This window comes from Erpetoichthys calabaricus, chromosome 5, assembly GCF_900747795.2.
Source record: "Erpetoichthys calabaricus chromosome 5, fErpCal1.3, whole genome shotgun sequence".
NCBI classification, from domain to species: domain Eukaryota; kingdom Metazoa; phylum Chordata; class Cladistia; order Polypteriformes; family Polypteridae; genus Erpetoichthys; species Erpetoichthys calabaricus.
This window is the reverse complement of record NC_041398.2, coordinates 157,013,407-157,040,686: the sequence shown is the minus strand read 5'-3', so window position 1 is coordinate 157,040,686 and position 27,280 is coordinate 157,013,407. Positions and strand designations below refer to the sequence as shown.

Here is a 27,280-nt window from a genome sequence, read left to right as displayed (position 1 = left end):
CACTATTATTTATTTTATTCTTATTATTTATTAGTTTAAATATTATGCAGTTTAATGATGGTAAAATTGTTTAAAAAGTCACTTTAACATGTCAGTGGACAGAGTTTGTTAACATTAACAGAAAGTGTAGTTGGTTTAGAAAAAATATTTACTCTCTATTCCTTTTCTAAGACATGTTCAGTGCAATACAACTTTTGACAAGCACCTCTGGATATTTTACTAAGTCTAAATACCTTTTTGGATGGTTGAAAATATGTTGTCAAAATTTTAGTTTAAGTTGTTTGCAAAATTTGTTCAATAAAAAGGTTCTATATTTATATTTCTTTATTTAAACTTGGTCTTTCTTATCTGGGAGATTAGAAAACATTTTGCTGCTTCACCATGGTTGAGTTGTGAGAGCTGTGAGTCCAATTTCATATTGGTATTAGAGCAGGAGGAAAACTTTTTTAAACTGCCTGTGGTGTAATGCCTGTAAGTAAACATGTTCTATTTGTCCGGTGTGGAATATGACCCGGACACAGACAGGCAGACACGTTTAAATCACCCCACACACGTTTATTTTGGGTCTCCATTATACACTCCATCAGTACTCACAAGCCCCAATACCCCACAGTCCAGGCCTTATCACAATGCCTTTTTCCTCTGTCTCTTCAGACCGCCTCCTTCTCTCCTTCAGCAACCTTGTCCTCTCTTCCACCCGACTCAAGTCCATCTCTGAAGGGAGGCGGCCCCTTTAACTCTTTTAGGGCTAATTTTTTTTTTGTTTCTTTTCTCCCAGGGCTGAATATTTTTCCAAAAACTAACATTTTTAAAAAAGAACACAAAGCAATTGTTTAACACATCAAATCAACAAAAAAATTTACTTTTGACAAATGTTACTGTCTTGCATGTTGTATGAGCCTGCATACTCTATGATTTCACATACATATCACATACATTTTACACAGCAAAGTCTGATCTCGCTCAAAGCAGCCAATTTCAGTCATTGCCACATTGCACTCCTTACAGTATGTGTTGCTTTGATGCCTATTTTTCAATTGTCTGTTGCTGCACTTTCTAACATATATTGTTAGTGTGTACTGTAGAGAGACAAGTCACCCATTTGCCATCGTGCCATGCCACTGCCACCAAGTTTTCTGCCTGCATGAAAACCGTATTGTCACCTCTTTTCATCTTCTGAAACTGTATGAACTTTATGTATGGCATTATAGCCTGGCTCACCCCATGGGATTTGCTTCTGTTTATTACAGAAGTGAATAAAACTTTGCAGCAGCACGTACCTAAGCCACCAGGGGACAAAACACGTTTGGACCAATGCTCCCTGAAGTTATATCACCAGTTCTGTCCCATCTCTATTTGTAATGCCACAGCGTGCTTCATCTCGTCTTTCGTTGTGGGTTTCCACTTTGAAAAACGAGAATGCGATGCAAACGCAGCCCGCGATTCAAAAAAAATCTCTGCCTACCTGTTTGTCTCGTCTGACAGTAGCTGAAAAGCAGCATCAGGAAAGAGCAGCCTGAAGTACAGCAGCTGGTGATCTGTCGTGTCCAACAGCAAGCCATGCCGTCTTGTAAACTCCGGTAGCCAGATCGGCTCTCAACGGATCAATGTCTGTGTATTTATCCCATGCGAACTTTGCCGTAGATGCATCGGCTGCGCGAAGGCACTCAACTGGCAGCAGATCCGCTGGCGCGGTATCGGCTGGTGTCTGATCAGCTGATGCCTGCTTCTAACTCTCTTGCTCGATCTCCTGATCACTGCCAATAAAGTCCGATTCTGAAAAATCAAGAGTCCGACTCCGCGACAATGCGCAAAACATCGCCTGCCGAGTGTTTTCTTTTCTGCACTTGCTTCGCTGCCTTTTCACATGTCGGTGCCATCTTGCCTTTGTTTACATTTCGCAACTCACGCACACGCAATGTTTATTTGCCGAGTCAAAAAGTCTAGCATTCCTCCAAGCACAGAGGGAATGCCTGTGATGTGACAGTGAGATTTGTCGCCATTAACAGCTGATTGTCGCCCCCTATCCCTGGATGTCGACTTTTGTCGACATTCGCCTTCAACCCCTCCTGTCGACAAAAGTTGACATCCGCCCTAAAAGAGTTAAATAAGCACCCGGATGTGCTCCAGGTGTGTTCCCGGCAATCTCCCACCGACACGCCCCCAGTGTGGCGGAAGTGCCAGCTGTCTCCCCGGAAGCATTCCGGGTGTCCCTGTTCCTCTTCCCCCCAGCACTTCCTGGTGTGGCGGAAGTGCTGCGGTCCAGGGTCCTCCTGATATTGGGGTCCCCCTGGCGGTGACCACGGGCCCCTACAGGGTCGAGCTTCCCAGCTCTGTCCCCAGGGCGCTCGCCCCCTTGAGGTCTGGAGGAGGAATAAGCCCTCCTCCTGTCTTCCTGGGCGTCCCGGGTGGGTACCACCCCCATCTGGGCACCACACCAGTCATATTTACTTGGTGTGCAAGACTTCCATTAAACACTGTACCTTATTTCCACTAGCCATGCTAACATTTTCTGTATATCATAGAGGTAGTTGCATTCTGCTTACTCATCAAAGCTGATCCATTAAGCCTATGTCACACTTCCAATTTTTTTTTTTTTTTTAATTTATTGTGGGCCTTCATGTTCGTAATCTTTGCAAGTTGGTGGTATGGTCTTGTGAAGCCAATAGCCTAATATGACATTTCCAACAACTGACTAGTCTGTGACTTGCTATGATAAAATGAACCAGGTTTGATTTTTGTCTTTTGCCAGTGGGATGGGCTAAGTGTGCATGAGAGCTGGCAAACAATGAATGCCCACCTGGAAGCCCAATTCATACAATGTAGGGATGTGGAATATGGAACTGGCATGGTTTGAACTTCACAAACGGAAGAGAGGCTTGTCTTTCTGATTTCTTGTGTTTTGCATACTAAAACAGAATGGAAGAAAGAACAAAAAATGGCCAGAGACTGACAAAATTTGCCACAACTTTAACCCTTCATACAGCGCTAATTGTGTCAGGCAGCTTGTGAGCTTCTCACCGTTACAAACAGAGCTCGTCTGACTGCTGTCTTGTGTGTTACAAACCTTAAGAGAATGGTAAAAAGAAAGATGGGCAGAAATTGCTGCTGAACTCAATGCAGTTGTTAACCCTTCAAATAGCATAGGCTTAATCATTGGCTTTTAGAAGAAATGACAATCATGACTGTGCTGGATAGTCAGCACGTGATCACTAATGTGACATATTCAGTGATTTTCAGTCGTTTAAATTGATATGGTCTGCCTTTGCTGTTAGAGATGTGTTGACTAATCTGACATACAGTAATCCCTCGCTACTTCGCGGTTCACTTTTCGCGGATTCACGACTTCACGGGTTTTTAAATACAAGTGATTGCCCGCCTATCGCGGAAGTTATGTTCCAGACCCATCAGCAATAGGAGAAAATCCGCGATATAGAAAGACCATATAAATAAACATTTTTATAGTTTAAGCCTTAAAATACCCATCCCACATGCTTTAAACACATGCAAACTTATAAAACACACTTTGTTAACACATATGATATATGGATGTCAGGCTAAGGATATGAGTAACATCTCACTATTATAAAACATTTTAACTTCACGCAAGACAAGACAGTGAGACAGGAAAATTGGTGATGTACAGGCTTTTAAATTATTGACACGCAGAGCGACAAGCAGCACAAAGCCAGCACAAAGTCCACTTCTCCTTAGCGTTCATTCAGCTCCCCACCCCCTTGACAATGCGAAGTGGCAGGAGCGTACTGCGCTTCCAGGGAGGGGGGGTTTGAGCGAAGGTGCGTTCAGCTCTCACACACCCACACACACATACACACTCCTCCTCCTTCCAAACGGGCAGAGCGACAAGCAGGCATTTTGGCAGAAGCAGCACAAAGTCCATTTCTGCTCAGCGCGAGTTCAGCTGCCCCCCTTCACAAAGCGAGTGCAGACACATTGACGTCTGATCGCTGCGTGCAGTGTGCAGTGTTGGTCTGAGGTGTTTAAGAATGTAGAAAGTGTTTAAGAGCATAGGAAGTGTTTATAAGAGCGTGGGAAAGGTTAACAAGAGAGTGAGAAAAGTTTATAAGAGTGTGGGAAGGGTTTATAAAGCCATAAAATATGTATAAATAATAAAATAAATATAGGTCGCTACTTCGCGGATTTTGACCTATCGCGGGGGGCTCTGGAACGTAACCCCCGCGATAGGTGAGGGATTACTGTACTGTATACTATGAATGGATGTCATTTAATGTAACATTGGTCTTATCTATTGTCGGCAAATATTTCACCCCAAGTTTCAATTCAGTTTGACACTATTTCTAAAATGTCTGGTTGTTTAGGTCGGAGCTCTTTAGTAATGCTAAACTCTTTGCAAGCACCATGACTAAATTGAAGGTGTCTCTTGTATCTGTGTTTTCAATGGATGCATTTAAATTTAAATCGTGTTTTTATACATTATATTACATTTGTATGCTTAGAAATGCTGACACTTTATAAAGTTGTGTTACTCTCTGAGCATACAGTGAATATATTGGTAATCATGCAGCAGTTGATAAACATGTCATTATGATTAGTAATTAACATTGAAACACTTGGTAGCAAACAAATTCTGAAAGAATCCTGATATCCTTTGTTAGTTTTCACTTTGGTACTTTTAGAACCCTTGTTGTGACCTAAAATACTTTTGTGTTCTGTTGAAATTAAAATAGAAATAAGCCTGGGCAGTCAATAATTCTGACATTTTAATCAATGAATTGCATTTTTTATGTTTAGGAGTTTTTGAAAATAATCAGTTGTACTTTAATAATATTGTTTAAAGTGAAATAAATCAAATAATACTCAAGAGTCCTGCATTGCAATTTACAAGTTTTCAATTTTATTATGCAATATTGCTTTTATTTTATTATGCAATATTGATTTTATTTTTATTTTCTTTCAGGAACCTAAATAATAGCTACCCACTGGAAGAGTTCAATCATGGCTGCCTTAAAGGAACTGGTAGAGTACATTCATTAGAAGATTTAGCAAAGCTGAAAGACCTGTTCCCTAATATAGATGATGGTAAACTTTTGGAGGTAGGAAGTTCTTTTATGTGTATTGTCTTTTTTCATAGTTCATGTGTGTGGAGTCAAATGTTTTGAATGAGCACTGTATTTTATTTTGTTTGTTGATTTTTATTGGATACATTAACTATTTTAATGTTGACCTAGGGATCTGCAAGCATATGTATTGTGGTCTGCACCACAGTAATATATTTGCTTAACTAAGGTCAGTTTATTGCCAGTTTCCGTTATGGGACTACTAATATAACAATCAGACATTTCTGGGGTTTACCATCTTGGATCCACCTAAATAGTAGAAAACATAAATTAAGACAACCAGTTCCATTACTCAACATGTGTATTATTATTGTTATTAATCTGTCTCCCATCCTTGCTGAGGTCCTATTCCAAGACAAGGAGTGATTAATTTATTCTTGTTTTGTACTATACAAAGATTCTACAGGTGCATCTCAATAAATTAGAATATCGAAAAGTTAATTTATTTCAGTAATTCAATTCAAAAAGTGATACTCATATAGTATATTACATAGATTCATCACACACTGAGTGATATAGTTCAAGCGTTTATTTCTTTTCATTTTGCTGATTATGTCCTACAGGTTAGGGTGGGCGGTATGACCAAAATTCTATATCACTGTATTTTTCTAAATTATCCCGGTTTCACGGTATTCGACTGTATTTTTTTCCACATGCATGAGTGGATGTTAACCACATTTTTCACTGCAATTACTGGCTAAGAATAACCTATTCCACTGTCGAGCATTGTACATTGTACAAAAAAAAACATTTTAATGTGCACACAAGTATTAATACTGGTTTGCATGGCCCCATAAAGTGATAGTTTTCAAGGGGGTGGCACTAATGAAGAGAAGGAATCACATTGCATGACAGATGCAGTCAAAATATAAACCTTTTTATTGAACAAATTTTGCAAACAACTTAAGATAAAATTTTGACAACATATCTTCATCCTTCCAAAGAGGCATTTAGACTTAGTAAAATATCCAGAGGTGTTTGTCAAAAGTTGTATTGCACTGAACATATCTTAGAAAAGAAATAAATAGTAAATATTTTTTGTAAACCATCTACACTTTCTGTTAATGTTAACAATCTCTGTCCATTGACACATTAAAATGACTTTTTAAACAACATTACCATCACTAAACTGCATAATATTTAAACTAATAAATAATAACAATAAAATAAAGTATTATTACTGATAGTTGCACTATTACTTCAAGGCTTCAAGCCCAGGTGCATTACACAGTATTCACCAAATTAAAATAAAATAAAACAAGTGCAACTTGGTGATGACATCTTTACCAACTGAACCATCATTTAGGCAAACTGCATTAATATGGACCTTGCTTCAAGCTAAGCTATATGCATAAATAATAAAACTGCAACTTGCATTTATAATGCTATTTGTGGTATAGCACTATGGAATCGTATTAGGGCCACGGTGAAGAAAAAAATAATACGGACACAGGGAAGAAAAAAACAAACTATATGTCGAGAATAAAGTCAACATTTCCACTTTATTCTCGCTGTTTATGTTGAGATTAAAGTCGACATTTCCACTTTATTCTCATAGTTTACTTGATAATTAAAGTAGAATGTCGTAAGCTAAACTTCTTCCTAAAATCAATGTTTAATTTACTAGATTTCATCAAACCCCATCATAAATTATTGCAGCACATTAAATGCTTTGAGTTAAGTGTTCCCCGACCCAGTTGTTAATCACTACGCTTCTTAAACTGACTTCCTCCGCACTAAGAGGAGACAGCGATCACCGCACAGAATCCATTCACTTCATGATATTCCTGCTTTCTGAAAATTTAGAATGCTAAGATAAATACTTGATATCATTTTCATGATGAAATGCATTAAAGCTGGTATTAAACATGCACGGTAGTGAGGCGGTAGTGCTGCTCCCTCGCAGTAAGGGTTCCCAGGTGTATGTTCAGTGTTGAGAACTTTATGGCAGGTGTGACGAGTCTACAAAAAACTGGATGTATGAATGGGTATCACACAGGTTTAACTTAAATATTGTGTAAATGTTGGGTTTGTGATCTGGTGGTCGGAGACACGAACACAGAATTCAATGCATGTTCTTCTGAGCGGGCTTTCTTTATTGCATGCATGCTGTCTCTCTGACGTACCAAAACCCCAGTTCCTGTCCTTCCTTTTTCTTTCTCCACATAACCAGTCACCACACGATAAACGTCTTTGTGAAATTAAAACTAGTTATAAACTTATCCCATGGAGTGAGTGTTCAGAACTTTAAAAATATTTTCATTATACATGTTTAATTATGCCATCCATTCAGGTTTATGCCCATCCCTGAATGAGTCGCCAGCACATCGCAGGGTGAATATGAGCAAAACATACACTAGCAGGGTCAATATAGCATAACAAAACCCCTCATCCTACATGACTTTGAAAGGAAACTGAAGCACGCCGAGTAAACCAACCAGAAAAACATGCAAATGCATGGCAGGGTACACCTGAGACACCCTTGCTGCGAGGCAGCAGTGCAACCTCCACGCTGCTGTGCCCCACATGATTAATGCATGCTTTAAAGCATTTCACCATGAAAATTATATCAAGTATTTATCTTAGCATTCTAAATGTTCGGAGAGCAGGAATATCATGAAGTGAATGTATTCTGTGCAGCGATCGCTGCCGGCGCCTCCTCTTAGTGCAAGAGGAAGTCAGTTTAAGAAGCTCGGGGAACACTTAACACAAAGCATTTAATGTGCTATATACTGTAACTTATGACGGGGTTTGAGAAAATCTAGTAAATTAAATATTCATTTTACGATGAAGTTTAACTCACGATGTTCTACTTTAATGACAAATTATGAGAAAGTCAACATGTCGACTTTATTCTCAGCATAAGCGTCGAGATTAAAGTGGAAATGTCGAGAATAAAGTCAACATTTCGTCACACTATTACACAGTACCCAGGTGCATTACACTGTATTGAAAACAAATAAAACAAGTACAACTTACAGTATTATCCAGTAATATAGAAACAGTATTTACACATTTGAACATAATGGTCCACATCCGAACTTTTAAAACCAAAGTATCTCCAGGCAACGGACGTGACTCCTTTTTTTTCGGCAGAAGTTGTTCTGTGTCATCATGTTCAACTTTATCGTCGGCTACAGCTTCAGTTTCGAATGTTCTCTGTCCATTTTCATCGCACAATACCTACACTACCACTACCTATTTAGTGGCGTAGCAGTGAAAAAGAGCCCCCGCGCAACAAATCTGTGCTTAGTGGTGTAGCAGTGAAAAAGGTCCCCACTTGAACAGTTTCCCACTGTGCCACGTTCTGAATGTTGTTTAGGCAATTTAAACTGGTGTTGCGGTATAATAAAAATCCATATCATAAAAAAAATAAACGGTTTTCGGTATGAACCAGTATACCGCCCAGCACTACCAGGTAATGAAAACTCAAAATTCAGTATCTCAGAAAATTAGAATTTTAAATAAGACCAATGAAAAATATTATTTTTAATACCGAAATATTGGCCTACTGAAAGGTATGTCCATGTATATACTCAGTACTTGTTCTGAGCTAATTTTGCATGAATTACTGCATCGATGCGGCATGGCATTTCTGAGGTGTTATGGAAACCCAGGATGCTTTGATAGCGGCCTTCAGCTCATCTGCATTGTTGGGTCTGGTGACTTACATCTTCCTCTTGACAATACCCCATAAATTCTTTATGGGTCGTACGTCAGGTGAGTTTGCTGGCCAATGAAGCACAGTAATACCATGGTCATTTAATCAGGTTAGGTACTTTTGGCAGTGTGGGCAGGTGCCAAGTCCTGCTGGAAAATGATATCAGCATCTCGATAAAGCTTGTCAACAGAGGGAAGCATGAAGTGCTCTAAAAATTTCCTGGTAGATGGCTGCACTGACTTTGGACTTGATAAAACACAGTTGACCAAAACCTGCAGATGACATGGCTCCTCAGATCATCACTGTCTGTGGACACTTTACACTGAACCTCAAGCAACTGCCTCTCCGCTCTTCTTCCAGACTCTGGACCTTGATTTCCAAATGAAATGCAAAATTTACTTTATCTGAAAAGAGGACTTTGGACCACTGAGCAACAGTCCATTCTGTTTTCTCCTTAGCCCAGGTAAGATGCTTCTCTGGTTCTGGAGTGGCTTCGCACAAGGAATGCAACAGTTGTACTCCTTGTGAATCTCCCTCAAATTCTTGAATGGGCTGTGCTTCACAGTCATCGCAAGGCTTTAGTTGTCCCTGTTGCTTGTGCACCTGTGAAGTCAGCAGTCTGCCCCATGATTACGTGGCCTACTGTACCCAGACTGAGAGACCATTTAAAGGCTCAGGACACCTTTGCTTGTGTGTTAGGTTAATTAGACGAGTGGAGTATGGCAACATGAGTCTACAATATTGAACTTTTTCACAATATTCTAATTTTCTGAGATACTGAATTTTGGGTTTTCATTACCTGTAGGCCATAATCGGCAAAATGAAAAGAAATAAATGCTTGAAATATATCACTCTGTGTAATCTATATAATACGAGTTTCACTTTTTGAATTGAATTATTGAAATAAATTAACTTTTTGATGATATTCTAATTTATTGAGATGCACCTGTATAGTTCACAATGATCAATTGCTCTTCATGTACTTTTTCTTCTAAATTGAATACAGTATCTGCTATTTAATGAATGTCAAGAGTTTTGTGTGAATGGCTTAGTCCCGTACAGTACTAGATTTTAAAAGTCTGAAATAACTCTTAGGAATGCAAAGTAATGTAAATAATAAAAAAGAGATTTAAAAAGGTTTATAAAAGACCAATTGTTTGTCTTTATATGGTTAATAACTTGGCATCAGGAAGAGTACATGAGACGATTTTTTGAGTAGGCAGTATGTGTGTTTGGTTTTTTGAGTGGGATTAAGCTGCTGTTTTCACCAGGTTGGTTACTGCACACAAAACCTTGCAACACATCCACTTTCAGGCATTAAAAAAACATGTTAGATGATGAATATTCTTAATAGTAAGCATATGTATATGATGCTCTTTGACACACAGTACTCATGCAATGCCTCAAGCTTGGGGTGTATTATCAGACTCCTTTTTGGTCGACATGTCTGGCTCCTCTGATGTGAGTCTGTGTTGTATTAATTCTTGGATTACTGCAGTTTCTGAAGTTACCATTTATAGACTGTCACATGAACTACTCAGTTATCACTTTTAAAATAACAATTTTGAGTATTTAAATAAACTTAATATATCAGTGGCCTGTGATGGACTAGCATGCTGTCCAGAGTTTTTTTCCTGCCTTGCCTCCTGTGGTAGCCTGGATGTGCTCCAGTTCCCCCCGCATCCCTGTTCAGGACAAATTGGTTTAGAAAATGAATGACTGACTAATATTTCGGTCATCAAATGAAAAAAAAAAAAACAAAAACACACACATGCAAACACAAGCAGGTATTTGTGGCATTATAGGTTCTTGTTAAGAATTGGAGCTACAGTTTCAAACTGGTTACTATTCATAGATTATGCATGACTTATATAGGTTGTGCAATTCTTCATCCTTAAAAGAATTTAAGTAAAATATAAGCATATTAAAAAGTACATGACTTGGGTGAAATATTTTTGTCAAAATACAGGGCAAATGGCATTTTTTTTGTTAAACTAAATTTACCATATAATTTATACAGTAAAAGTTCCTGCTTTTCTAATCTATAATAAAGACAGTATGCATTACCAGTACAATAGGCATTGGTAAGTGTGGAAGTAACCCCCAAGGAAGACAGGAATAGTTCAATCAGTCTTTATTCAGTCACAGATGAGTACATGGATTCCACTTTGCAAGGCAGAAGAGCAAAGTTCTGCTTTTTCAGTGGCTTTTTATATTTTCTCCCTCCCCCTTCCCCTTACTTATAAAAAAAAAAAAAAAAAAAAAAAAAAAAAAAAAAAAAAAGCGTAATATCGTTTACCTATGCATTTCATTTTATATTGTGCAGAAACGGCCAACCGTTTCTGTTTTGTGTACGTTGCAGATGGGGCCCTAAAGAAGGATAAGTCATCTTTCCTGTGTCTAACGGACACATTCTAAATAAGGAAATCGTCCTTGGTCAGCTTACTGCAACCTGTCTTATGAGAGACGCCTGTATGAATAACCTGCTGTTATAACAAAATAGCTTTTAACCCTTAGTAGCTTGCAAGCAATTAAATTGTCTTTCACATAAGTTTATACAGAATGTCATCTACTCACAATTGCTATTATTGTCATGTCTCATACAGTAATCTTGTTTATTTTTGGAAGTTAAATTGCAAGCTTTTTTATTTTATGTAAGCTGTAAAATATAGGCATTCACATGTTTAAGGCAAAATGTTTTGTGACTTTATAGTAAAAACAACTGGAATTATATGGGCATAATACCTAGTGCTATGCAACTAAGAACCTTTAACCAGAAATTAAAAAAAAAATCCCATTGTGCACATATTGAAATGTGTTAAAGACATCTTTAGTATAATTTACCTGGCCAAAACTTAGTTTTTGAAAAATCAGTTACAAATTACACAGGTAAACTGTACATAATGAACAGCTTGGACTATGGCTTCCTGATGCAGCAGAGAAAGCAGAAAGTTGAGCTCATTTCCTCATTGGTGCTGTCTTAGTATAATTTCCAAATTTATAATGGCTTATCTCCCCTCAAACATATACATGTTACATTTGCATCAGAAAGAAGTTGTTTTTATTGGATTTTTAGAAAATAGTTACGTCCATAAAAATTAGTTAACCTTAGTAGAACTGTTATCTATTTGCTCAGTTATTATTCCTTACCTTCACTTGTATTTATTTTTTATTTAGGTTATGAAATCCACCAGTACTTTAGATGGGGCAATTGCTTCCTGTCTTATGTGCTTTAATAATGAAGGTGAGTCAGTGTCAAAACTTGTGTGATTTTTTTTTTTGGTGGAAGTTCAAAATAAAAAAGTATCTGTGTCTTATGCGGCTAGGTATCTCTATAACTTCTAGACTTGTATCACCAAAGACAGACCTGTATCAATAAAAAAAAATAAAGCTCTTCCCTTTGCCTACTTATGTAGGTGTGATCTCAATATTTTAGGTCATTTAGTTTGCCTAGATGTAGCAACGAGTACTTCTCATCTCCTAACTCTCTCTCTTTCTCAGTCCTAACTTCTTTCTCTTAACACTAACCTGAAGCCTACACTTTTACATTTACTCTTGGCTATACTTGACCTCAGGATGAGTTTCAAGGTGCCTCATAGCCAAGGTGAGTTTCAAGTGTGAGCAAGAAGAGGAGTTTGGGGTAAAGGATCAACTGATTAAAGCTAGAACTCCTGAAGCCTACGAAAAAATTCATAATCCTTGGGGTACTTAAAATTCTATCACACCTCTCCATCAGCGTCTTTTGTTTTGTAAATGTGTCGATCAGCACAAGCTGCAGGCAGCCTGTTATCCCATTCCCCCACTGATGGAGCGGAGTCTGTTGTAAAATTCTCAGATTTCAAGTCTCTTTATCTGGCAGTGAGGTGCCAGGAGTTGTATAGGGTAAATAATATAATCTTATTTGAAATACATACATTTCATGTTTGTTCATGTGTCTTCAACTCCTTTCTATGTTAATTAATGTTGTCTTATTTTAATTTCTTATTTTGTCTTTTATTTTTCTTCTCTTCATTATGTAAAGCACTTTGAGCTACTTTTTGTATGAAAATGTGCTATATAAATAAATGTTGTTGTTGTTGTTCAACAATCTGTGTAAGTTTATTATGACAGGAACTGCTGAACACATAGCTAAAACAGAAACTTTTTCCACATTATACTAATAATGACGTGACGTGTACAATGTGTGAAGACTTTCGTCCAAATATCAAGTAAACGTCCACTTTTATTCAAGAATGTAAGCAAAGAAAAAAATATCATTTGATTTACATGTTGCTGTCAATGAGTTAAAAAGCTAAGTTCAAATGTCAATTGACAGGAAGTTGATACTATTATTGAATGGTGTAGAGGTAAGAACTGCTGCCTTATAACCCAAAGGTACCGGATTCAAGTTCGGGCTCCGCCTTGTGAGTATTGAGCCGCTTATTATTACTATAATATAATAAAAACATACATTTGATTTGAGTCTGTAACACCCACTGTAAATTTTGGCTGCTTGTAAAAATTAGCACTGTTTGTTTTATTATTCAGTTTTATTCTGTCAGTGATGTTCACGTGGTACAGCAAACTTGCCTCTCCCTCTCTGAGTTGATGGCATTTATCTCCAAACTTTTCACAAAAGCAGCATTGACCACTGTAACAACAGACCGCTTCTTCACAGTGCTTTTGCTGGCTAATAGACTGCTGCACCGCATCAAAACTCATCTTGACACCATAAGCAAAATGGGATTTCTACTTGCAGCTAAAGTCACTTCAGTACTTGAGCAATTCGCCACGCTAGTGTTTAGATCTGGCAGTGCAATGCTGATGGTGTAGGCGACCAAAAAGAAGCAGCCTTTGATTTCAGTCTGTAACAGCCGGTGTAAAGTTTTGCTACATGTAAAAGATATTGCTGAAGGGATATGAGCAGACACACACACGCTGGTGAATCATGTCTTCTAGGTATTTTGTTGTCACTTGATTTTTTTTGTTACTCAGTTTTATTCTTGAATAAAAGCACACTTGTTTCGTTATAACTTTGCGAAGTATCATGCACCATTCTATCCAGCAAGGAATGCTATCTCCCTTGTTGGAATAAGTTCTTTTGTAATTGCGGCATTTTGCATAACCCGAAACTATATAGATATAATATTAAAAGGTAATATCCCTCCCTTAGTGATATGGCGGTAAGAAATCACATAGGAGAAATAACTTGGCTTTCTTTAATGACAAATTACACGGCATAACAGATGAGGAAGCCATGACAAGACTATTACCGAAGTGGGAGCTCGATGTATACATTCTGCTATTTTCGTTGCTGCGCTGGAAGGATTTTCAGGATCAGATGATGTGATCTCCCATCTGTCCGTTGGCTTCAAAGGTGTGCCGGGCAATGTTCCAAGTCTTTGTACTCTTTCTCCATGTGCAGGCCCCCACTTAGGTAAATCATGCCATTCCAAACAAGGAAAAGAAGATCCAATGTCATGCTTACCCTGACACACAGAAACAGTGCATTTTGCCCATTTGGAGTTGTTCTTAACTTGTCTTGTCTTAATGTGCTTGCCTAGCAGTTCTCAGTGATGAGCCCCTGTGTGCTAAATCTGGCTTTGTGTTAGCTGTACATGTGAGAAGAAAAGAAAAGCAGATTTAAAATATTTGCACAGAGCACAGTGACATATTAAACTTATGTTCTGATTACAACCATAACGCAGAATAACCGGCTGTTACAGACTGAAACAAGATACCAAGAAGACATGATTCATCAGTTTTTGTGTGTCTGCTTATATCCCTTCTGCAATATCTTTTACAGGTAGCAAAACTTTACACTGGCTGTTACAGGCTCAAATCAAAGGCTTCTTTTTGGGTGCATGCACTATCAGCATGGCACTGCCAGATCTAATTACTAGCGTTGTGAATTGCCCATGTACTAAAGTGACTATAGCTACAGGTGGAAGATCCATTTTTACTCATGGTGCCAAGCAAAGTTGTGTCGCAGTGCAGCAGTCTATTAGCTAGTGAAAGAGCTGTGAAGAAGCTGTCTGTTGTTATGGTTCTGCCTTTGTCCAGAAACGGCTTCATAAGCTTTATAACCACAGACTCGGAAAGTCTTTGCCCTGGGTTGTAACTCAGAATACAGTTCTCAACAAAACGTTGCTAGATGTCAGAGATCAAATTTGTTGTTTTGCACATGTTCTGCATGGTTGTCTTTGTTGTCAAAGTGCAAGTGCCGCATGTTAGTCTTATAGCGGTCATGGGACATTGTATCTTTGATTGCCAGTACAACAAATAGTTCTGAGCAGGCATCAACCTCAGCACCAACTGTGGTCATCGCTGTTCTTGTGAAAAGAATGGATATAAATGCCATCAACTCAGGGTGTGAGACGCAGGTTCGTTGTACCACGTGAATGTCTCTGATAGAATAAAACTGAATAATAAAAAAATATGCACTAACTTGAACAAGTTGCCAAAATTTACCCCGGGTGTTATAAAAAAAACATACATTTCATTTGAGTCTATTACAGGTAAAATTCCATTACAACGAATATCTTTACAACAAAATTTTCATTACAACTACAGTAAGTATTTTTATGGTCCCGACAGTTTCCTCATATGACACAAGTCTATAGAAATCATGTTACTACGAAATACATTCAGTAGCATTTCATTACAACGAAGTGCCCAAAAGACCTTCAAATGCCTGAATGAATCATCCACAGAGCAGTAAGCAATTTTTTTTTTCTTTCTTCAAACTTTCCACATACTGTTTTTATTGCTGTTTTTGTTTTCTGTGGTTTTCAGTGATGCCTTTTGCTTATTGCTCATCAACATTTGAAAAACATCCATTGGAATTTAACTCATTGTCACCCTCCTATAGAAATGGCAGACACGAAAAAATGACAACAGTTCATATTAGAAGAAAAAAAAAAGTACATTTTTTGCAGCTGTCGATTTCGGGGGAAAAAAAAAAAAAAAAAAAAGAATGTTGCCAGTGAATTCGGAATTTTGCCATCGACACTGTCAACTTTCTTGAAATACAGAGCAAATAAAGAAGAAAAAAAACTCGGGCTGCAAACGTATGCAAACTGCTGCATTTGAAGCCGTCAAAAAAGCAGTTTTTAAGTGGTTCAGTGAGCTCGTTCAATAAAAATACCTATTAATGCGGCACTCATTCAAGAAAATGTGAGGTTTGTAAACTCTCTTGGGACCTCCCCCAACTGGACAACACACCGAAGAGCATCCCGAAGTGCGATCACTGCATCTGTGGAAGACTGTGGCTCGCCACCGAAGCAAACAGAAAAGGTCTTGATGGGTGATGCAAGGAACATTGTAAATGCAGGGAACAGAATTACTTGCCCAGTAACCTAGCCACAACCCTGCCTGACTGCTGTGTCTGTGTATAGGGTTGTGGTAGATCACGTTACAATAAATAACCGTGCTGTTCCTGTTTCAAGCTGAATAAATCTGGTTTTATTAAAGTATTGAGACTCAGCCTCGTGTTTTGAGGTGCAAGACAGGGACTTATAGCTCAACCATGATCTTTTAGGATTTACTTCTGTGGCACCTCACTGCACCGCTGTGAGCCTGCTGTTGCCCTGCCCTGACAACGGACAAACAATCTTCCACTGACGCGGCAATCGCGTTTCGGGATGCACTTCTGTATGTCATTCCCGTTGGGTGGGGGGTGGATCCCGAAAGAGTTCAGAAACCTCACAATATGAAGAAGACGAAAAGGGTAATTCGGTTTCTGATTGATAACTGCGCTGCCCACAATGTGCTTCCACATGTTAGATAATGTTCGTGTTGAATTCCTCCCACCCAATTGCACAGCAGTGCTTCAGCCATTGGATTTGGGCATCATTTGCACCCTGAACATGTATTATCGCAAGGAAAAGCTGAGAAAAATTCCCATCAGCGTAACTTGTAGAGAAGAGGAGATTAAAATTAATGCGAAAGAAGCTATTGAAATGATTACAGATGCCTGGACGCAAGTTAAAGAAAGCACTATAGTGACAAATACAGAATCTAATTACAACGAAATATTTTTTATGTCCCTGGCAGTTCGCTGTAATGGAATTTTACCTGTATATTAATAATAAGCGGTTCACTACTGACAACGTGGAATGCCTGTACTCGAACCCGGTACCTTTGGGTTATAAGGCAGCAGTTCTTACCTCTGCACCATTCAAGAACACATATCAACTTCTTATCAATTGACATTTGAGTTTAGGTTTTTAACTCATTGACAGCAACATGTAAATTGAATGATATTTTTTTTCTTAGGTTATATTGTTGTTTATTTGATATTTGGACTATAGTCTTCACACATTATATACTTCACGTCATTATTATTATAACATGGAAAAAGTTTCTTCTTTAGGTATGTGTTCAGCATTTCTTGCCTCACATTTCCTGCCATCCCTCATTTACACAGATCATTGTAGACACGGAACACACACGAAATGTATGTATCCCAAATAACATTATATTATTTACCCTATACAACTCCTGACACCTCACTGCCGGATAAAGAGACTTGAGATCTGAGAATTTTATGACGAACTCAGCTCCATCAGTGGGGGAATGGGATAGCAGGCTGCCTGCTGCTAGTGCTGGTCAGCACATTTACAAAACAAAAGATGCTGATGGAGAGGTGCGAAGGAATTTTAAGTAACCCAAGGATTACAAGTTTTTTTGTAGGCTTCAGGAATTCTAATTTTAATCAGTTAATCCTTTACCCCAAACTCCTCTTCTTACTCACACTTGAAACTCACCTTGGCTATGAGGCACCTTGAAGCTCATCCTGAGGTCACTTATAGCCAAGTGTAAATATTGATTCTGGTGTTAGGATTCTTCATACTTTTGCTGGTATCTATCTATCTATCTACTGGGAAACCAAGCTAAAATACCTGTAGTACCTCTGCATTCCCACAAGTCACAAGCTTTTAATTGTCCTTAAAGTGCTAGTTCGGTCAGGCACCATGTTGTCTGCTTTGTTAAAGAGGTGATATAATGCCATATTTTCTTTTTGGATCCTGTGTCCTGAATCTTTTTACCAAGCCTACTTGACCACCTGGAATGTCACCTCTCTGAAGGGGAAGGAGCCTGAGCTAGTGCGCGAAGTTGAGAGGTTCCGGCTAGATATAGTCGGACTCACCTCGACGCACAGCTTGGACTCTGGAACCAATCTCCTTGAGAGGGGCTGGACTCTGTACCACTCTGGAGTTGCCCCCGGTGAGAGGCGCCGAGCAGGTGTGGGTATACTTATTGCCCCCCAACTTGGAGCCTGTACATTGGGGTTTACCCCAGTAGACGAGAGGGTAGCCTCCCTTCGCCTTCGGGTGGGGGGACGGGTCCTAACTGTTGTTTGTGTGTATGCACCAAACAGCAGTTCGGAGTACCCACCCTTTTTGGAGTCCCTGGAGGGGGTGCTAGAGGGCATACCTTCTGGGGACTCCCTTGTTCTGCTGGGAGACTTCAATGCTCACTTGGGCAATGACAGTGAGACCCGGAAGGGCGTGATTGGGAGGAATGGTCCCCCCGATCTGAACCCGAGTGGTGTTTTGTTATTGGACTTCTGTGCTCGTCACGGATTGTCCATAACGAACACCATGTTCAAGCATAGGGGTGTTCATATGTGCACTTGGCACCAGGACACCCTAGGCCTCAGTTCGATGATCGACTTCGTGGTCGTGTCGTCGGACTTGCGGCCACATGTCTTGGACACTTGGGTGAAGAGAGGGGCGGAGCTATCAACTGATCACCACCTGGTGGTGAGTTGGCTTCGATGGTGGGGGAGGATGCCGGTCAGGCGTGGTAGGCCCAAACGTGTTGTGAGGGTCTGCTGGGAATTTCTGGCAGAGCCCCCTGTCAGAAGTAGCTTCAACTCCCACCTCCGGCAGAACTTCGACCACATCCCGAGGGAGGTGGGGGACATTGAGTCCGAATGGGCCATGTTCCGTGCCTCTATTGTTGAGGCAGCTGACCGGAGCTGTGGCCGTAAGGTGGTCGGTGCCTGTCGTTGGCGGCAATCCCCGAACCCGTTGGTGGACATCGGCGGTGAAGGATGCCGTCAAGCTGAAGAAGGAGTCCTACAGGACCCTTTTGTCCTGTGGGACCCTGGAGGCAGCTGATAGGTACCGGCAGGCCAAGCGGAATGCGGCTTTGGTGGTTGCTGAGGCAAAAACTCGGGCGTGGGAGGAGTTTGGGGAGGCCATGGAGAACGACTTTCGGACGGCTTCGAGGAGATTTTGGTCCACCATCCGGCGTCTCAGGAAGGGGAAGCAGTGCAGTGTCAACACTGTATATGGTGGGGATGGTGCGCTGCTGACCTCGACTCGGGACGTTGTGGGTCGGTGGGGGGAGTACTTTGAAGACCTCCTCAATCCCATTAACATGCCTTCCAATGAGGAAGCAGAGCCTGGGGACTCAGAGGTGGGCTCCCCCATCTCTGGGACTGAGGTCATTGAGGTGGTCAAAAAAACTCCTTGGTGGCAGGGCCCCCGGGGGTGGATGAGATACGCCCGGAGTTCCTCAAGGCTCTGGATGTTGTAGGACTGTCTTGGCTGACACGCCTCTGCAACATCGCATGGACATCAGGGACAGTGCCTCTGGATTGGCAGACTGGGGTGGTGGTCCCCCTCTTTAAGAAGGGGGATCGGAGGGTGTGTTCCAACTACAGAGGGATCACACTCCTCAGCCTCCCTGGAAAAGTCTATTCAGGGGTCCTGGAGAGGAGGGTCCGTCGGATAGTCGAGCCTCGGATCCAGGAGGAACAGTGTGGTTTTCGTCCTGGTCACAGAACAGTGGACCAGCTCTATACCCTTAGCAGGGTCCTGGAGGGTGCATGGGAGTTTGCCCAACCAGTCTACATGTGTTTTGTGGACTTGGAAAAGGCATTCGACCGTGTCCCTCGGGGAATCCTGTGGGGGGTACTCCGAGAGTATGGGGTACCGGCCCCCCTGATAATGGCTGTTCAGTCCCTGTACGATCGGTGCCAGAGCTTGGTCCGCATTGCCGGCAGTAAGTCGAACCCGTTTCCAGTGAGAGTTGGACTCCGCCAGGGCTGCCCTTTGTCACCGATTCTGTTCATAACTTTTTTGGACAGAATTTCTAGGCGCAGCCAGGGCGTTGAGGGGGTCCGGTTTGGTGGGCTCAGGATTGAGTCACTGCTTTTTGCAGATGATGTTGTCCTGTTTGCTTCATCAGGCCGTGATCTTCAGCTCTCTCTGGATCGGTTCGCAGCCGAGTGTGAAGCGGCTGGGATGAGAATCAGCACCTCCAAATCCGAGACCATGGTCCTCAGCCGGAAAAGGGTGGAGTGCCCTCTCAGGGTTGGTAGCGAGATCCTGCCCCAAGTGGAGGAGTTCAAGTATCTCGGGGTCTTGTTCACGAGTGAGGGAAGAATGGAGCATGAGATCGACAGGCGGATCGGTGCGGCATCCGCAGTAATGCGGGCGCTGCATCGGTCTGTTGTGGTGAAAAAGGAGCTGAGCCGCAAGGCGAAGCTCTCAATTTACCAGTCGATCTATGTTCCTACTCTCACCTATGGTCATGAGCTATGGGTAGTGACCGAAAGAACGAGATCGCGAATACAAGCGGCTGAAATGAGTTTCCTCCGCAGGGTGTCTGGGCTTTCCCTTAAAGATAGGGTGAGAAGCTCAGTCATCCTGGAGGGGCTCAGAGTAGAGCCGCTGCTCCTCCGCATCGAGAGGAGTCAGATGAGGTGGCTCGGGCATCTGATCAGGATGCCTCCTGGACGCCTCCCTGGTGAGGTGTTCTGGGCACGTCTAACTGGGAGGAGGCCCCGGGGAAGACCCAGGACACGCTGGATGGACTATGTCTCTCGACTGGCCTGGGAACGCCTTGGGATTCTCCCGAAAGAGCTAGAAGAAGTGGCTGGGGAGAGGGAAGTCTGGGCATCTCTGCTCAAGCTGCTGCCCCCGCGACCCGACCTCGGATAAGCGGGAGACAATGGATGGATGGATGGATACTTGACCACCCTCATTTTCTTAATAGGTGGTAATATATTATTGTTATTTGCTCAGGTACCATTTAATGTTCTTTAGGTATGAGTAGTTTGTGTTCCTCACAAGCTGTGTCTCTTTTTATCCGGTAGTGATGTCCTTTTGGGATCTCACATACACCTGTAAAGATTACTGTCCCCTACATTCCCAAGCAGGAATATGCATGCAGGACCTCCTGCATTTGATAGTGAGCCCTTGTCTTCTCACTCTTCCCACTGCCCTTGGCTGTTTTGTCCCATTTCTGCGGTAACTATTTTCCAGGAGCCTCAACATATGGAAGATATTTAGACATCCGGATATTTATTTGTAATTTTATGAGATTTGTTGTGTGATTGCTACCTTAAAGGAAACTATCATAATGCTCAGTTAAAGTGGGCTTTGTATAGACATGTACATTAATTTTCATAAAATGTTTGATGGAAGTTCAAGTTAATTTGCAAACTTTGGCAGATATTATTAATTTTAATTTCTGGTTTTTGATTCTTTGCTCACTAGAATATTTTATGGCAAGTCTAAACTTCTTTTTTAACAATTTTGTCATGCCTTAATTTATCATCTGCTTCTGTTTCATGCATATAAAAATTGACTACCTCCTTGAGGCATGTAATTGTCTGATTAAATATTTGTTAACTGTTTAGTTACCAGTTTTTGTTTTGTTTTAGAGGTCCTATTTTTCCAACAAACAAACACATATCTTAAACTATGATAAATGATCATTATCTACTTACTTGATTGTTTATTGCTTACTTGTCAATGAGCTAAGATTCTCTAAAAATGTTAAGCTATTGCTTTAGCTTAATTGTATCAACTATCAAAACTTTCTTCTGCATCTGTTGTTTGTTGTAACCTTCTCATCCTTAATCTGAACAGTTTAGTTATGACGTGTGTTTTGTTTTTCTGCATTTTCCTTTGCTGTTCCTCCGTCTACTAACTCCGTCTATCTCGAAACCCCCAAGCCTCATCTCCTTCCGGAAAAATCAGTGACCTCAAGTTACTCCCTTTTAATGAATTAACTTGTTTGGAGAACTGTTATACTGTTCTGTGTTAATTTGTTTTGACATTTTTGTGTGCTGTATATCTATGCTTGAATTAGTGTAGCTTTTACATTTAAAGCCTGGTCAAAAAAGCTGAATGCATATGTGCATAAAGTTCACAATGTTAATTATAAACTGCTGATTATTGATGAACATTCTTAGTTATTTCCCTTATTTGAGAGATTTGAATGCGGTGCAGATTCTGCAATGTACTGTTTGTAGATGCAGTATTCTAGTGAGACCAATGTATTTCACAAGTTACAAAACAAAACTTTCTTTCCTTAGTATAGTAATTTACAATGAATTGTCAGAGACGTAAAAGCATAAAACAGTGTTATTTATTAATTAATTGGCATTAAAGGCGTATACATAGGTGGAGAAGTGCTGAGCCAGCCTGCTTATGATAATGGAGTAATTGGGTAAAACACCTTTCCAAGATAATAAAATATGAGTTTTTAAAATGCTTCATCTTAATAGCTGTAATATTATGATTGGCAGTCCTATTTTTTCAGTGTGGAATTATTTTCTTAATATTTTCAGTCGTGAAGTACAAGGATTTATTTGCTTTTTATGTGATTGTGTCCTAAGTTTGACTAGATTGGTTCCCACCTTGCTCTCGGTATTGCAGAAATGGGCTATTGAAGTTGCATCTTAAAGTTGATAGTTAACAAATCATTTGTTTAATTTCAGTTATAAAACAGGAATAATTACCGTATATACTCGTGGATAAATTCTCCCATGGATAAGTTGGTACTTGATTTTACTGTATAATTTCTGGTATTTTATAATGTCAGTCATATAAATTGAATGCGGAAAACTCACGCTATTAGTCCAAGAGATTAAAATATGCTAATGCCCACCTGAGAGACTAACTACGGAGCACACTTTTTTTTTTCCCTATCTATAGTGCCTACGTGACCACACAGTAATACCCAACGTTTGCACTGATTTGTGTTTTTTGTGTCTCACACCTTCATACACCTTTATTGTAAAAGCATCCCTTATCTACAATAGAGCGTCCGATCAGAGGAAAATATGAAACTGGTTTTAAATTAAACGTCATTGAATTAGCGAAAGAAATTGGTAACTGTGCTGCTGCAACAAAATTCGATGCATTTGAGAAACTGATGCTAGATTGGAGGAGGCAAGAAGATATAAAAAAAAAAAAATGTAAGTGTTGCATTTTTGAAAGGGCGTATAAGTTGGGGTCTGATTTTAAGATTGATTTTTCTTGTTTTAGGACCCGACTTATATGTGAGTTTGTTTCAGTAGTCATATTCCATTTTTTAAATAGCTTTTTATTTATATGAAAATTGAAATCCTTTGCCGTCAGATTGGCCATACTTTCTTACTCTTCTTGGCACTTTTGTAAATTAATTCATTTTTTTAATTTCAGACAATAAAAGAAAAAGGAAAAACGATGAATCGAATAATAGTGACTCTGAAGAAAGTGTGTTGTTGCAAGCAAGAAAGAAGAAAAAAACTGCAGGGAATGATGTGAGATTAACTTAATTTTTTATGATAAGTTACTGTAATATGTCTTTAATAACTTGCATCCTTACCTAATGCCTTGCCTAATGAAAGCAGACATATGTAGGTTCTCAACAGTTGACTTGTGGTGATGCTTAAACATTACGTAGGAATGCAGTACAGCATATGAGACTACAAGGAGATAGAGGTATCAGATTTTTTTCCCTACATAAATGAAGTCTGTTACATTCAGTTAGCCAATACCACTTAGTTTAAATATATTTCTGTTTTCAGGTAGAAGTCCTTTATATCAGTGGTCCCCAACATTTTTGACTGCAAGGTCCACTTTACTAGAAGCAAATTTTTCCAGGGATGTGGGGGGGTTTGGGGGGTGTTGAGGATTCGGAGAGGGTTCGTAGGGCGGTTTTTATACATAATTTACATTACATTTCTATTATTATTAAGTTATAATATTGTAATAGAAATTATACAACTTAACATAATCTAGAATCAGTGGGAGCCCTGAGCTTGTGTTCCTGCAACCAGACGATCCCATTTGGGGACGATGGAAGACAGTGACACACGAAGTGTGTTGCTTATGTTCAGTCTACTCCGTAATCTCGTTTTGGTTGCTGTCACTGCAGAAAACACTGCCTTACAAAGATAGGAAGTTGGAAATGGAAGCAGACTTTTCAGTGCTTTTGTGGCAACATCAGGATATTCCGCCTTGACTTTAATCCAAAACGTATGGAGATTTGAAGTTGTCTCAAACATACTTTTAAGGCCACTATCATTTGCAACCTCAAGCAGTTGATCCTCTTCAAGCACAGACAAAGTTGATTCACCTGGCTTATTCACAAATGGGTCACAGATCCATTCCTTCCCATTTCGGGGGTGTTTTGTGGTTGGGAATAATGCTCAAACTCTATTGAAACCTGAGATAGGTGATCTTACACCATCTGGGAGAAAGAAGGCCCTGGCTTGGTATCTTTAACAACCTCTGCTAACGTTTGAAACTTATCAAAAATCCCAGTGTTAACTTGTTGGGCCCCATAAATCAAGTTTGGCTTTGAATGCAGCCACTTTATCTGCCAACTCGAACAACGGGTATCTTCTGCCTCTGCCCCACGTGCTGCTGCTCCTCCTCAGGCTCCTCCAGCACTCCTCCAGCCTGGCTGGATACTGAGTCTGCATTGTGGGTAAAGGTGGGGTACCCTAGTTCCTGAATGCCAGATCATATTGTGAGGTTTCTGAACTCTTTTGGGATCCCCCCCACCCAATGGGAACATCATGCTGAAGTGTGTCCCGAAGCGTGATTGCTTCACAGTAGAGCTGTGAGCCTGCTGTTGCCCCGGCAACAGATAAACAGTCTTAAACAGACGTGGTGATCGTACTTCGGGATACTCTTCGGCGTGTTGTCCCATTGACGGAGGTCTCAAGAGAGTTTGGAAACCTCACATTTTCTTGAATGATTGCTGCATTAATAGGAATGTTTCTTGAACGAGCATCACTGAAGCACACAAAAACTGTCTTCAAATGCAGCAGTTCGCATACATTTGCAACCCAAGATTTTTCTTTTCTTTTTGCATTTGTCATTCCAACAGATTGCACATCACAAACATTAACACTGTTATCGTTTTTTCGTGTCTGCCGTTTCTATAGGACGGTGACAATGAGTTAAATTCCAATGGATGTTTTTCAGATGTTGACAAGCAATAAGCAAAAGGTATCACTGAAAACAACAGAAAACAAAAACAGCAAAAAAACAGTACGAGGAAAGTTCGAAGAAAGAAATTTTTTTTTACAATGTTTCTGTTTGGGGATCGTTGTGCAAATGTGCACAACTGAGCTGCGACCACAGATCTAACTGTAATGAAAGTATCTGCTGAATGTACTTCGTAGTAACGAGATTTCTGTAGACTCATGTGATATGGTGAAACTGTTGGGACCATAAAAATACTTTGTTGTAATACTCTCTCACCTCAGTCTCTCTCCTCTCTCTGCGCCGCTGCAAAGCCCCGCCCACCAAGCATTCTGAAAAGTCTGAGTGAGTCTCCATTGCTGGCGGTTCACTCGTGGCCTGGCTGTCAGACAGCTGCGGACCGGGGGTTGGGACCCCTGCTTTATATTACTACTTAAAATATCACTTGCATAGAATAATCAGAAGAAGCTAAAATCCTCCATCTCATCTATATACTAATTCTTCATATCATAAAAGAAAACATAAATATACGAAGGTTACAAATTTTGACATAGTTAAACAGTCAACACTCATCAGTGGTTTTTTTTTTTTAATTGAATGTTTGGTAAGGAGCTTTTTTATTTCAGAGATGAGCTGGGGTATAAAAAATATCTGTACATTAGAATACTAACCTGACTGCACTTGTGTAAGCTTGACAAAGTACCTTACATTGATTTCTGTAGATGGTTTCTGCCCTCAGTTAAAGTTGCAGTGTTTTTGTCACAATTGGCCTGGTCTGATGGGGGTCTGGGGGACAGTGATGTTGCTATATTAATGACCTTAGTTAAGAATGGTGAAGAGGAGTGACACTGAAGGTAAATATTCTTTCAAAGCCAAGTCTAACTCCTTCACTTAAAACAATATTGTAAAAGAGCCAGAAAATTTAAAGCAGTTTGTTTTCCTGCAGTGCTGCACAAAGGTAGTCATCATATTGTGAAATCTGAATCAGTTTACATACACGCTCATTGTTTTCCTCACCGTCCATGCACATTAAGTTTTACTTTATATCTCTGATTCTACTTTAGCTATTATTAATTTTTATAAGCAGAATTTTTATTTGTCATTTATAGGGTGCATTTTGTAGTGACATGTTTGTTTAACTTTATATTTGCACTGCTTGCTTAAATGCAAAAGTGCACTGTTTTTTTAATAAATACACATTTAAACAAAAAATCAAGGGCATTTGTACTGTATTTCATAACCAAACACCATCCACCCCAGACAATGTCAATATAACAGTTTTTTTTTCTGTGGTGTTAGATAATTTCTGACTTCTGGATGCTGTGCAAGAAGCAGTGTTTTACAGGAGCTCTGTCTTTCTCACTGCTTTTCTGTTTTTGTTACTGAACATATTTACTATGCCAAATTACAAATTGGGGACAAATAAAGTTATATCTGTCCCTTCCTTTAGGGAAGATTTGATCTGCTTGATTAAACTGAGGGTAAAAATCTTACATTTCCTTAACTGTACCTTGTTTTAAATGCAAAGGAAAAATAGATAAATCAAAATCAAATGGCTAAAAAATCCAAGATTAGCTTGCAGAAAGAAGTCTCATCAAGGGCAGTCCATTTTGAAGTTCACTGAGGTATATTGTGTGTGAAACAGTTATTACACCATTTATCACTCCTAAGTATAAGTATCTGACTTTGGCTTAGATAATGCATCCTTCATCTAGTTTTTTTTCATGGGTTATCATTAATCATGTTGCACAAAATTGTTGTTGTACCACAAAAATTGCATATTTGGGCAACTTAGCTGAATGGGATAAATAGTGTCCTGTCTTTTGTCTAATACCTTTGTTCTTATTTGACAAGTAATTACAGTATGTGATGTACAGTGCATCTGGAAAGTATTCACAGCGCATCACTTTTTCCACATTTTGTTATGTTACAGCCTTATTCCAAAATGGATTAAATTCATTTTTTTTCTCAGAATTCTACACACAACACCCCATAATGACAACGTGAAAAAGGTTTACTTGAGGTTTTTGCAAATTTATTAAAAATAAAAAAACTGAGAAATCCCATGTATATAAGTATTCACAGCCTTTGCTCAATACTTTGTCGATGCACCTTTGGCAGCAATTACAGCCTCAAGTCTATTTGAATATGATGCCACAAGCTTGGCACACCTTCAGGTGCCTTTTGGCAAACTCCAGGCGGGCTGCCATGTGCCTTTTACTAAGGAGTGGCTTCCGTCTGGCCACTGTACCATACAGGCCTGATTAGTGGATTGCTTCAGAGATGGTTGTCCTTTTAGAAGGTTCTCCTCTCTC

The 27,280-nt window shown here is 39.9% G+C and overlaps 1 protein-coding gene across 5 annotated transcripts in view; it reads left to right on the top strand.

The window, feature by feature from the left end:
- smarcad1a (SWI/SNF-related, matrix-associated actin-dependent regulator of chromatin, subfamily a, containing DEAD/H box 1 a) overlaps positions 1–27,280 on the top strand; it is a 275,401-nt gene that overhangs the window by 55,955 nt on the left and 192,166 nt on the right. For 4 of the 5 annotated variants that reach the window (XM_051927736.1, XM_051927735.1, XM_051927738.1 and 1 more), the window contains 3 exons: positions 4,940–5,075; positions 11,938–12,004; positions 23,184–23,290. In XM_051927736.1, coding sequence (XP_051783696.1) covers positions 4,940–5,075; positions 11,938–12,004; positions 23,184–23,290 — 310 coding nt within the window. The remainder of the gene's footprint in view (positions 1–4,939; positions 5,076–11,937; positions 12,005–23,183; positions 23,291–27,280) is intronic. The other variant, XM_051927737.1, reaches the window with a different exon arrangement.